The sequence below is a fragment of the Erpetoichthys calabaricus genome, chromosome 8 (genome assembly GCF_900747795.2).
Source record: "Erpetoichthys calabaricus chromosome 8, fErpCal1.3, whole genome shotgun sequence".
In the NCBI taxonomy this organism is placed as follows: domain Eukaryota; kingdom Metazoa; phylum Chordata; class Cladistia; order Polypteriformes; family Polypteridae; genus Erpetoichthys; species Erpetoichthys calabaricus.
In genome coordinates, this window is record NC_041401.2 from 10,487,990 (window position 1) to 10,501,629 (window position 13,640).

At 40.8% G+C, this 13,640-nt stretch overlaps 1 protein-coding gene across 1 annotated transcript in view; it reads left to right on the forward strand.

The window, feature by feature from the left end:
* The window catches only part of itgav (integrin, alpha V), a 210,282-nt gene that overhangs the window by 129,296 nt on the left and 67,346 nt on the right, over positions 1-13,640 (forward strand). Inside the window, exons 11-14 of the mRNA XM_028806227.2 lie at positions 2,142-2,194; positions 4,978-5,183; positions 7,827-8,018; positions 11,583-11,628. Coding sequence (XP_028662060.2) covers positions 2,142-2,194; positions 4,978-5,183; positions 7,827-8,018; positions 11,583-11,628 — 497 coding nt within the window. The remainder of the gene's footprint in view (positions 1-2,141; positions 2,195-4,977; positions 5,184-7,826; positions 8,019-11,582; positions 11,629-13,640) is intronic.

Below are 13,640 nucleotides of genomic sequence, written 5' to 3' on the forward strand. Positions count from 1 at the left end.
TGTACGCCACAATATCTATCTATCTATCTATCTATCTATCTATCTATCTATCTATCTATCTATCTATCTATCTATCTATCTATCTATCTATCTATCTATCTATCTATCTATCTATCTATCTATCTATTATATAGTGCCTTTAACATCTATCTATCTATCTATTGTATAGTGCCTTTCATATCTATCTATCTATCTATCTATCTATCTATCTATCTATCTATCTATCTATCTATCTATCTATCTATCTATCTATCTATCTTATATATATTGTAAGAAGACGCTATATAGCGCCCGACCCGATCCAGATTGGGCACGGGTGGCACGTATAAAAGTACAAAAGACTTTTATCTACATACCCACCGTTTACCTACCTATCTACATACACACATCCACCATTTATATACTATGGTGGAGAGTGGGACGTTAGGGATCTTCAAATCTCGACTTGATGTTATTTTGGATAATACGAGGGCAATCCCAAAAGTAAGGTCTCCTATTTTTTTTAGAAATACAAACAACCGTTTATTTTCTATAATGTTTACATCATTTTAAAGGTTAAAGACGTACTTATTTTTCTACCTAATCGCCATTTTGGTCAATGCATTTTTGTAGACGCTGTGGTAATTTTAGAATGCCCATGTCATACCAGCTCGCCGCCATGTCCTTCAGGAAGCGTTGAACCTCATCTTTCACCTCTTCGTCAGAGCAGATTCACTTTCCGGACAAATGTTCTTTCAACTTGGGGAACAGGTGGTAGTCACTGGGTGCCAAGTCCGGACTATAGGGTGGGTGGGTGATGAAGTTCCAACCGCCGATCTTTATGCATGTTTTCCTCCACCTTCGCGACTGTTGCGTCGGAAATTGAGTGTCTCCTGCGCGAACTTCGCACTTGGCGGTAGCGTTCAACGGGAGCTCCATTTTCAAGGGCTGCCAAGCCAAGATTGAGCATCCTGGCGAAGCCGCACATGCTCGTTTGGGAGTGGAGGAAGCACCAATCACAACAGTGTGGCCAACAGCCGTACGAACAGTTTCTCTACGTCCCCACCACTTTGGAGACCTTACTTTTGGGATTGCCCTTGTATAGTTGAACAGGATGCCATATACGCACACATACATGCCATTTGACATGGGATTCGTAAAAACAGTGTTAATGTCTGTGACACCACATCTCTTGGAATGACAAATGTAATGCATTTTATTACTACAAATATTTGTGGTGTGCCATTTTGATCTGCCAGGATGGAGAGGTTTTTGCATTGTAACAGGGCCAGTCCTTATAATATGCCTACATTTATAGATGTGTTCAGTTAAGTCAATGTATTAAGGTAAAAGCAGATGCAAAATTAGTCAGATAAAATTTAACTTTACTAAAGCATTATTCGATTTGTAATAATTGTTTGCTTTGAATGTTAATGCACATATTTTATGGCTCATTGATTGCACTGGGCAGGTGTCATTCACTGATTCTTTCAGGTTTAAGTTGAGTCATTACCCGAGGCTGAGAATGAGTCTCACAATTCTTGTTTGTTTGATTTGTGAACCGAATCATTACCCAAGAACAAGTCTCCAGATTCTTGTAATTTAACTTGTGAAATAAATCATTACCTAAGAACAAGGCACTTCATTCTTGGTTACTTGATTTGTGATCCAAAATCATTCTCGTTCATTTGAGTCACATGAAAATCCTTACCCGAAAATGAGGCACAGCATTCTCATGCATTTGATTCATGAACAAATCATTCCCCAAGAATGAATCTTATGATTCTCGTTCATTTGATTCACTGAGTCATTACCTAAGAATCATGCAAATAATTCCTATTCACTTATGATCCTTGAACATATTTTCTTATTTTAATTGTGCATTTTAACTGTATTGTCTTCCTTTGTGCATTGAACATGACAGTGTTGTTTCATGACCTGGAGTCCCAAAAATGCCCACTGGGGGGATGTCCCGTCAAACCCCGGCTGGTAAGGTGGGCGAACTTAATAAAATAGTTTATTTTCACAAAAAAGGCTCTGTAATACTATTAACCTCCAAAGAGCACAATAGGCATAAAGGAGAACTAATGGATGGCTGTGTCTCATGATGTTTGCTTTTTTTTAATGATTATCCTGTTTCTATTTTGTGCTTAATTCTGCAGATGGCTGCCTACTTTGGTCATTCGGTGGCAGTTACTGATATTAACAATGATGGGTGAGTAGCCTCAGTCATGTAAAAAAAAGATAATACAGTAATCCCTCGCTATATCGCGCTTCGCCTTTCGCGGCTTCACTCCATCGCGGATTTTATATGTAAGCATATTTAAATATATATCGCGGATTTCTGCAGACAATGGGTCTTTTAAATTCTGGTACATGCTTCCTCAGTTGGTTTGCCCAGTTGATTTCATACAAGGGACGCTATTGGCAGATGGCTGAGAAGCTACTCAGCTTACTTTTCTCTTTCTCTTGCGCTGACTTTCTCTGATCCTGAGCAGGGGGGCTGTTCGCACACCTAGACGATACGGACGCTCGTCTAAAAATGCTGAAAGATTATCTTCACGTTGCTATCTTTTGTGCAGCTGCTTCCTGAAACGACATGCTGCACGGTGCTTCGCATACTTAAAAGCTCGAAGGGCACGTATTGATTTTTGATTGAAAAACAAACTCTGTCTCTTTCTGTCTCTCTCTGTCTCTCTCTCTCCCTGCTCCTGACGGAGGGGGTGTGAGCTGCCGCCTTCAACAGCTTTGTGCCGCGGTGCTTCGCATACTTAAAAGCCAAACAGCCCTATTGATTTGTTTGCTTTTCTCTCTATCTCTGTGACAGTCACTGCTCCTGACACGCACTCCTTTGAAGAGGAAGATATGTTTGCATTCTTTTAATTGTGAGACGGAACTGTCATCTCTGTCTTGTCATGGAGCACAGTTTAAACTTTTGAAAAAGAGACAAATGTTTGTTTGCAGTGTTTGAATAATGTTCCTGTCTCTCTACAACCTCCTGGGTTTCTGCGCAAATCTGTGACCCAAGCATGACAATATAAAAATAACCATATAAACATTTGGTTTCTACTTCGCAGATTTTCTTATTTCGCGGGTGGCTCTGGAACGCAACCCCCGCAATGGAGGAGGGATTACTGTAAATTGCTTTTTTTGTATTTCTGTATTAAGTCGGTCCTGCAGAACCTGCGTAGATGAAAAAGTTGTTTGAAGTTCACCTGTCACATTTGGTATTCCATTCAACTCATCTTGATGTCTAGTCTTACAAGATATTGAGCTTTTTGGGGTTCCCCCCTAATTTTAACCCTCTAAATAAAAAAAACCTAATTCTTAGACCATTTTTGGACCATTTTTTGCTAGAAATGACATCATTATGTTATAGAGTAAAAACCAATTGGTGTCTTCAGCAAAAATCATAAGAAGGACTTGGACTTTGTACAGGATATATCGAGAGATCCCAGAGGTTCATCCCAAATGGGTTGCAAGAGTCAAAATGACTTCTTTTCACAAAAAATTGGGATTGTTAATATGTGCATGTGGAGTGTTTTATGCAATTTATAGATAGCTGATCATGAATATAATCCTATTTTTGATATTTGATTTGTCTCCGGTGGTCCTAGTCCTTTAAGAGACACTCACAGAAGGTTAGAAATGACAAATTTCAAACATGCTTGTAAGCATGTGGGGTATCATGTTAGACTGTTTTAAGGTCAGTAATTACAAATGTTGTTTTTGATTTTTGATCCTTTAGTAGAGATCAAGCCCTCCATGGATTTGTATCAGAGTGTGACAAATTTCTGTGACAATCGGGGATACTTAAACTTTAAACATTTAAATTGAAACACGCATTTTAATATTTTAAATATTTAGTGCAACTATTCTTTTTTACTCCATTTTTATCCATCCATCTGTCCATTTTTTTGGCACTTGTCCGGATTGTCTGGGCAGCAGTCTAAACAAAGATGCCTAAACAATCTTTTTTCCCATCACCTCCTCTAACTTGCCTAAGGGGAATTTGAGCATTAGAACTGGGACAAGGAGCAATGGAACAAGGTGGCCTGGTCTGATGACGTGTTAGATCATCAAACACTTAATGCAACTATTCTTGTTTATTATGAGGTTTTGCATTCATCCATCGGTCCATTTTCTTTCAATTTTCCAGGTCCGGGTCACGGGGCAAAAGTCTGAGCAAAGATAGCTAAACAGCCCTTTTCCCCATCTCCATCTTCAATCTGCCTAAGGGGATACTGAGGCATTTTCAGGCCAGCTGAGCGATTTAATCTGTCCAGCATGTCCTGAGTCTTGCTCTGAGACTTTCTTTCAGATGGACATGCTCCAAATACGTCTCCAGGGAGGCATCCTAATCCGTTTCCTGAACCACATCAACTGCCTTCTTTAAGTGCAGAGAAGCATTGTCTCTTATTTTGAACTCCTCCTGAATCTCTGCGCTTCTCACCCAATCTCTAAGACTGAGCGCAGACACCCTCCAAAGGAAGCTGATTTCTGTCCTTTATATGTGTGATCTACTTCTTTCAGTCACTACCCACAGCTCTTGACCATAGGTGAGGACAGGGACATAGATCGACCAGTAAATTGAGAGCCTTGCCTTTTTGGCTGAACTCGCTCTTTACCTCAACCAACCAGCACAATGTTTGCATGACTGCTGACACTCTCCCACTTTCTTCTTCATCCTCAGCCTGAAAAGGGCATTCTACATTTTCCCTTTCCCACCTTATCGTGGTGGAAGGTTTTGTTAGATGATCCTAGGGTCTACAGTTTGTTGTCCGGCGAAGTCGCCACGGTAGCGTCACCTAGGGCAAATTGGTCCTAGATGAGGGAACAGCCTAAGTGCAGTTCACCTTTAGGAGAAAAAATATCAAGGCACCATTAACCTTGATATTTCTTCTAGGTTCCATTATTGCTGTAGGAGAAACTCTGCATGTTCAACCATGCCTTTCAGACATCATTTTTAATGTCCACTGAAGAATGTCTTCTCTTCAGTCTTGTAGATCTCTTGAGTGGGGCACCACTTTTTATGGACCGTGGATCTGATGGCAAACTCCGAGAAGTTGGACAGGTGTATGTTTATCTTCGGGAGGGTCCGACCTCCTTCCAAAAGGCAAACAAATTGACTGGCACAGAAATTTATGCAAGATTTGGAAGCTCTATAGCACCACTGGGAGATCTTGACCTTGACGGCTATAACGGTAAATTTCAAAGTGTTTTTATCATGGTTTAAAAATCCACTTCAATTAAAATTGAAAGTGTAGTGATAGTCCAGATGTTTCTGTTTTTTCACTCAGGTTTAGACTTGATTTGAACATTAAAACAATTGTGAAGAGAACATGTCATTCAGCCCAACAAGCTCACCTATCCTACTCACCTCAAATGCCCAAAATAACATCAATTTAAGATTTGAATGTCCCTAATGTCCACCCTGCTACTGGGTTACTTATTCCTTATTCCAACTTTTTTGTGTGCAATGGCATTCATAGAGTGATGAGGAGTAGTGGCGTGCCACATGTGTTTGGTTTTCTCCATGAAAAACCATTCACAGACACACCTGAATGATTGGCAAACAGTATTCAACCTTGCCAAAGGGGCATAGTGCACAGAAAGTTGCCAACTTTGCAGGTGTGTCCAGCAGGTCTTCCAGCAGTGGCAGACATCCCAGTCAACTGCTAATCATCGTCAGAACTTCATTTGAAAGATAGGACCATAGCCATGTGTCACGCATTGTGACAACAAGGCAAGAATTGCTGCATACAGTCAACGCAGGCGAAAAACAAGTAATTTTCAAAGGAACGCTCAGAAGGAAAATTCATGCCATGGACATCTGGTGCAGAGTACTACAGATGATGTCCTTGGTAACAGCTGTTCACAAAGCTGCACGGTTAGAGGGCATGGAGCCACAAACACTGGACTGTTGATGCCTTCACTGTGTTACCTGGTTGGATGGGTCACATCCCTGCTTGTACTCAAATGATGCGAGGCGACAGGTACGTGGTAAACCGCATGAAGCCTGCCGTGAGGACTGCATCAAAGTTACTGTTCAAACAGGAAGTGGTTCTCTGATGTTACTGGGGCGTTTCAATTACAAGGAAATGGGTCCTTTGGTTGAGGTGATGATGAACTTGAACTAGAAGAGCCACACCGGGCTTCTACACGACCATGTGTTACTTTTTCTCCAGAGTGAACACAAAAGAATATTCTGAAGCATTCCTGCATCTCAACTAGCCCATAAAATCCCCAAAGTTTAAATCTTTTTGAAAATCTGTGGGATTATTTGGAGCAAAGAGTGAAACGCTGGTGGAGTCAGCAGACCAATCTCTCCAAACGGTGGGATTTGGTGCTGGAAGAGCGGATGAAAATGGATTTTTCCTGCTTCTGCAAACTGGTGGCATCCATGCCAGACAGAATTGTAGCTTCTGTTTGATCTCGCTGAGGAGTTGTGTGTTATTACATGAGATTTATCCAGGGCTGTTTAATTTTTTTTTTGTCTGGTGAGCTTATTTCTTAAATATATACAGGTGCATTTCAATAAATATGGATGACTTTGGACTTGATAAAACACAGTGGACCAACACCAGCAGATGACATGGCTCCTTAAATCATCACTGACTGTGGAAACTTTACACTGGACCTCAAGCAACTTGGATTCTGTGCCTCTCCACTCTTCCTCCAGACTCTGGGACCTTGATTTCCAAATGAAATGCAAAATTGACTTTCATCTGAAAGTGAATCTGACATGTCATCTGCTGGTGTTGGTCCTTCGTGTTTTATCAAGTCCAAAGTCAGCGCATCTGTCTACCAGGAAATTTCAGAGCACTTTATGCTTCCCTCTGCTGACCAGCTTTATGGAGATGCTGATTTCATTTTCCAGCAGGACTTGGCACCTGCCCACACTGCCAAAAGTACCAATACCTGATTTAATGACCATGGTATCACTGTGCTTGATTGGCCAGCAAACTCGCCTGACCTAAACCCCATAGAGATGGGCTATTGTCAAGGGGAAGATGAGAGACACCAGAACAACAATGCAGACGAGCTGAACACAGCGATCAAAGCAGCCTGGGCTTCCACAACACCTTAGCAGTGCCACAGGCTGATCGCCTCCATGCCATGCCACATTGATGCAGAAGTTCATGTCCAAGGAGCCCCGATCAAGTATTGAGCGCGTATACGGACAGACTTTTCAGTAGGCCAACGTTTCTGTATTAAAAATATTTTTTTTATTGGTCTTAAGTAATATTCTAACTTTCTGAGATACTGAATTTTGAGTTTTCATTACCTGTAGGCCATAAACAGCAAAATGAAAAGAAGTAAACACTTGAAATATATCATTCTGTGTGTAATGAATCTATATAATATATGAGTTGGATTTTTTGAATTGCATTACTGAAATACATTCACTTTTCTATGATATATTCTAATTTATTGAGATGCCCCTGTAAATTTTGAAGGAACTACTTGATTGAGACTTCGTCTCTAGTTTGAAGTCTCAACAGCTATAATTGTTGGCTTCAATGGATTAGGATGGATAGTAGGCCCTTGTGGCATTTCATAGATAAATTAGGAAGTGTCAAGGTGTGTGAGGTTGTTTTCGTGTAAATTAAAAAGTTAAAGAAATTACAACAGAAATTGATTCCTTACACTTCAAAACCTCTATCGGATAGTACAAAAATTGTTAAAAAGCACAAAGCAGACCAAGAGAAAATCTACAAAGAATACAAAATCATGACCTGAACTTTTTTCATTTGGTCCATCAGCAGAGTCTGGTATTTCAGGAATGTTGTGGTTTTTTTTTTTTTTTTTTTTTTTTTAATTTTCAATTTTTGCTACTCTTCCAGATGTGGCTGTCGCTGCCCCTTATGGAGGCTCCAAAAATAACGGCCTTGTGTACATTTACAACGGAAGAGTTTCAGGGCTGAGCTTGACACCATCCCAGATCTTAGAAGGCAAGTGGGCATCCTCCACCATGCCACCTAGCTTTGGATACTCTTTGAATGGTGGCACGGATATCGATCTGAATGGGTACCCAGGTATGTGTAGCCGCTGACATTTTGTTTCTTAAGCAAATCTGAATCTTAGTTTTTTTTGTGTGTATGTGTTTTATATATAATATTCACGGCATTCGTAGTCTGTGTCACAATCTGATTGTATGGGTGGTTACCTACCAGGTAACGCTTGTGGTTGGCCAGCAATCTGCTAACATCCGCCACAGTGCCCTCAGTTTGTGAGGAGCAGATCATAGAATGGTTGAAATAGTTTACTGTCAAATAAATGCAAAGAGTACACGACACGTGTTTCGCCCTCATTCTGGGCTCATCAGGTGTACACACTCCACTGCACTCCCTCTCGGGAATCGAACCTCGGACGTCAGCGCCAGAGGCGATGCCCCTAATGTTGCGCCACGGCGTGTGGTTCGTTTATTTGACAGCATGTAGATCGGGGTAATTACATTCACGGCATTCGTAGTCTGTGTCACAATCTGATTGTATGGGTGGTTACCTACCAGGTAACGCTTGTGGTTGGCTATATATATATATATATATATATATATATATATATATATATATATATATATATATATATATATATATATATATAAAATAAAATATATTGGTTTTTGCCATGCTATAAGTTCTACTACAATTTCACTAATCCTGCTTTACAGAAATGACTAGCACAACAGAGAGAGAAAGAGTAAGAGATATTTAGATAATATATATATATATATATATATATATATATATAATAAAATATCTCTCTCTGTATGTGTGTGTATTTTATATACACACACACAATGCCTGATTAAGAATCCCACAGTCCCCTAGGTGACTTGGCTCCTTAACAGAGAGTGGATCGTACTTTTAACAGTGATGCACAGAGACACTTGCTCATTTAAAGCAGCATGTCATTCCTTACTCTTGATTTCAATATGGGGTTGCCAGTGGGTTTTGTTTTTCTCCTTGGTCCTTGTGTCTCATGGTTATTCAATCGTTTCATCAGATGAGAGTGATATATTGGTGAAAGTGCCCTAGCCGTCATGGCCTCCTGGGCACCCACCTGATGGTAGATACACCCCTGTGTGTGTGTGTTTATTTGATATATATATATATATATATATATATATATATATATATATGTACAGTATATGTATGTGTATGGACAGATACATGCATAATAACATATGCAGCATTTCTTATTTTGATGAACTGTTCATTAATCTTGCACCTTGCGAGTAGAATCTATCTCAAACTCTACTCATGTAAGTGCCAATGGTCGGAATGGAGGAGTCTGAAAAACTGTGGGAGGATGGCTTAACTCTTTAATAATCGCGTTTGCCTTTCTACCTTAACGAGTGCTGCATATGTACAGAGTAGGTTTAGGTTTAAGTTTATTTGTCATATATAGGTTAACACAGGGTCAACATACAATGAAATGTGTATGATGAGAAAAACAAGTCACTCAGCCTAGATCCAATAAAGCTAAAAAAAATAATTACAAGTTAAAAATAGATAGATAGATAGATACTTTAAATAGACAAGCTATATAAAATAAAATGTGTACGTTTTAAAAGAAGTTATAGAGCAATATGAGTTGAATGAGCAGCAAGTACAAATGACAGTTATTCCACAGATAATGTTTTATAAGTGCAGATGCATGTTCCAGTCAGTATTCAGAGTTTGTGTGTGAGTAGTGCAATGTTGATGTAATGCAATGTAGGTGTAATGTAAGTGTATGTAAGTGTTCAGGTGTTGCTGTTGAGGAGTCGAATGGCCTGGTGGTAAAAGCTGTTCTTAAGTCTTGTAGTCCGAGCAGCCAGACTCCTGTATCGTCTGCCAGACGGTAACAAGGAGAACAGCTGGCGTGCTGGATGGCTGTGGTCCTTTATGATGCTGCTTGTCTTATGCAAGCACCGATGGAGATAAATGTCTTCAATGGCAGGGAGACTCTTGCCCGTGATGTGCTCTGCTGCCTTCACCACTCTCTGTAGTGATTTGCGGCTGCTGGCAGAGCAGCTCCCATACCAGACGGTAATGTAGCCTGTCAGCAGACTCTCGACCACACTCCTGCAAAAGTTTGAGGTGATGTTGGCATTCATGCCAAACTTCCTCAGCCTCCTCAGGAAGTAGAGCCGCTGGTGAGCTTTCTTGACCACACTGTCTATGTGAAGGGTCCACGTGAGATCCTCGGTGATGTTTACTCCGAGGAACTTGAAGCTGTTAACCCTTTCAACTTCTACGCCGCTGATGTAGATGGCCGGGTGTTCTCTGCCTTGTTGTTTTCGATAGTCCACGATCATCTCCTTGGTTTTGCTGACGTTAAGAGACAAGTTGTTATCCAGGCACCAATTACTCAATGCCAGCACCTCCTCTCTGTAGGCCCTCTCATCGTTGTCAGTGATAAGGCCTATGATGGTTGTGTCGTCTGCAAACGTGATGATGGTGTTTGTGCCGTGTTTTGCAACACAGTCGTGGGTGAACAAGGAATACAAGAGGGGGCTAAGCACACAGCTCTGCGGCGCTCCTGTGTTTAAAATGAGTGATGAGGACGTGTGTTTGCCGACTCTCACCACCTGGGGCCTGTTTGTGAGGAAAGAGAAAATCCATCTGCAGATGGTTGTTCCCAACCCAAGGTCGTCCAGCTTCAAGACGACTTTTGAGGGGATGATGGTGTTGAATGCCGAGTTGTAATCTATGAACAGCATTCTTACATATGTATTTCCTCTTTCCAGGTGGGTGAGGGCAGTGTTTATTGTTAGCGCAATGGCATCCTCTGTCGATCTGTTTGCTCTGTAAGCAAATTGGAGAGGATCCAGCGTGTCGGGGAGGGAAGAGCAGATGTAACCTTTGACCAGTTGCTCGAAGCACTTCATAATGACCGATGTCAGTGCAATCGGGCGATAGTCATTCAGACAGGAGACCACCTGTGCCACCTTTACCATCTCCTTTAATACCCCGTGACCCTGACTTAGCATGTGCCCTACCAGGACATGATGAACTCCACCTGTAGAAGTTGATGAGCACAGATGGAGAAATGCAGGCCACTCTCTGTCTGAGCAAGTAGAGGTGCTGGTGAACTTTCTTGACAAGAGATGAAGTGTGTTGTCTACTTCAGTTCATTAGCGATTGTCCTTCCAAGAAATTTAAGGATGTTTACCCTTTAGATGTCATCCGCTCTGATGTCGATGGCCGTGTGATGTGTCTTCTGCTTTGTCTCTATCCAGCTCCTTGGTTTTGCTGACATTAAGGGTGAGATTGTTGTCTTGGTGCCACAGAGTCTGCAGGTTAGACCTCTTCTCTGTAAACCATCTTGCCATTGTTGGTGATCAGGTCATTTAATTATGGTGTCATCAGCAGATTTAATAATGAGGTTGGAGCTGAATCGGGACACATGGTCATAGCAGGGGGCTCAGCACACTACCCTGTGGAGTGCCACAGGGTAAGCCTGGAGAATGAGATGCTGCCAATCCAAGATGTTGGCTGCTGTTGCTGTAGAGGTAGTCAAAGCTGTGGTGATTTGTTCACAGACTGTAATCCCAAAACAATGTAATGTGGAGGATGTGCTTTTAAAACTTGACCTTTTGTCTTTTTCTGCAGATCTGATTGTTGGAGTTTTTGGTGCTGATAAAGCTGTGCTCTACCGGTGAGTCCACATTTTCATTTATTTTTTACAAATAACTGAGTTGCCTTCTGTCACTGATTACCACCAATAGCCAGGCGTACAACGTGAGTAACACAAAGGCATCAACTGTGCATTTCAGTGCAGGGCTTGGCAGACGTCAGCGTTGTCCTCCCCCATTTTTTATTTCTTTCTTCCAAGGACCTTTCAGTACACTTTAAATCCTAGTGAACTGTAAGACACAAACAGATCTTTGAATTCCTTTATAATGGTAACATGTGGAGGAGTATACTGTACGAATTTAGAGTAGCAGCTACATTAATAATAAAATGACATTTTAATTCTCTGCTGGTGTATACTGTTCTTTTCAGCCTGTATTTTTGTGAAGTGGGTGCCAAGTGGAGTAATGTGGTGCATACTGGCAAAACACAGAGCTCCTCTGCATGCCATTGAAGGCTGTAGATCTTCTTGACAAGACTGGCATCTTATCATTATGCCAGTTCAAAGGGGAGCATTATTTTTAAGGAAGAAAGTGAATACAGAGAAGAAATGTACATCTACAGCATGTGAGAAGGAGCACCAAAAATCAAAGAAATAACCAAACTCCAAATCCGAAATGCAAATCAAAAGAAAATTTTTGCCTGAAATATACATAAAAAACTCTTTTACCCAAAGTCGTCCAAAAGCAAGCTATACACGTTTGTTTTACATAATAGGAGGTCTGAAAATCGAAAGTACACTTTATGAGGAGGATTTAGGATTTGTAGTGGACTCATCATTATCAATTGCCAGACTTAGTGTTCAGAACACATTAAGAAGGCTAACAGAATGTCAAGTTATATAGCGCCTTGATGTGTGGAGTACAAGTCACAGGTGGTTCTGTTCAAGCTTTACAACACACTGGTGAGGCCTCATCTGGAGTTCTGGGTGCAGTTTTGGTCTCAAGGCTAATAAAAAGGCATAGCAGGGCTAGAAAAAATCCAGAGAAGAGCAACTAGGCTGATTCAGGGCAACAGGGGATGAGTTATGAGGAAAGATTAAAAGAGCTGAGCCTTTACAGTTAAAGCAAAAGAAGATTAATAGGAGATCTGAGTGAAGTGTTTAAAAAATTATGAAGGGAATTAGTCCAGTGAATTGAGACTGTTATTTTAAAATGAGTTCATTATGAACACGGAGACACAGCTGAAAACTTGTTAAGCTGGGTAAATTTTGCACAAACATTAGAAAGTTTTTCTTTAAACAGAGAACCATAGACACATGGAATAAGTGACCAAGTAGTGTGGCAGACAGTAAAACTTTAGGGACCTACAAAACTCGAACTTGATGTTATTTCAGAATAATTACGTGGACAGGACTGGCGAGCTTTGTTGGGCTGAATGGCCTGTTCTTGTCTAGATTGTTCTAATTTTCCACAAATTTGGGCTCCTCACACAGAGTAATTCTGTCTTAAGTAGATTCATTGTTCTGATGTCATTTGACACACACAACCTCCGATCACCTGGGAGAGAAATAGGCTACTGACAGCAACTGCCAGAAGACTGATGTAAGTCAGTTATGGGGGTACTACCAAAGAAGGGTGACATGAAAAGATGAGCAAATTATGGGTCAATAGCATTAATGCCACACATAAGCAAAGCTATTTTGAACGTCCTTCAAGAACGATTGGCCTTGGAAGATGGACATTTAAGTAAGCAACAGACTGGTTTTAGGAAAGACAGCTGCAATATACAACAGATAGCGGTTTTTAGGTAGGTAGATAGATTATGCTTTATTGTCCCCAAGGAGAAGTTAAAATGTTATAAATAAAAAAATGTATATATAAATAAAAAGAACAACCCAAACACATAAACACTTTTGGCTTGGATAACAGAGTGCTGCTGCTAATAACAGGATTGTAGGTGTCATCAAGATTAGGACCTGCTCAGATTGTCCCAGAGGCTTAACTCCAGATTCATTAATATGCAGGTCCAGCTTGCAGTGTCCATGAATGGAACATGCCTTAAAAACACTTGATTCCTTGTTTGGTTATTAAAAAT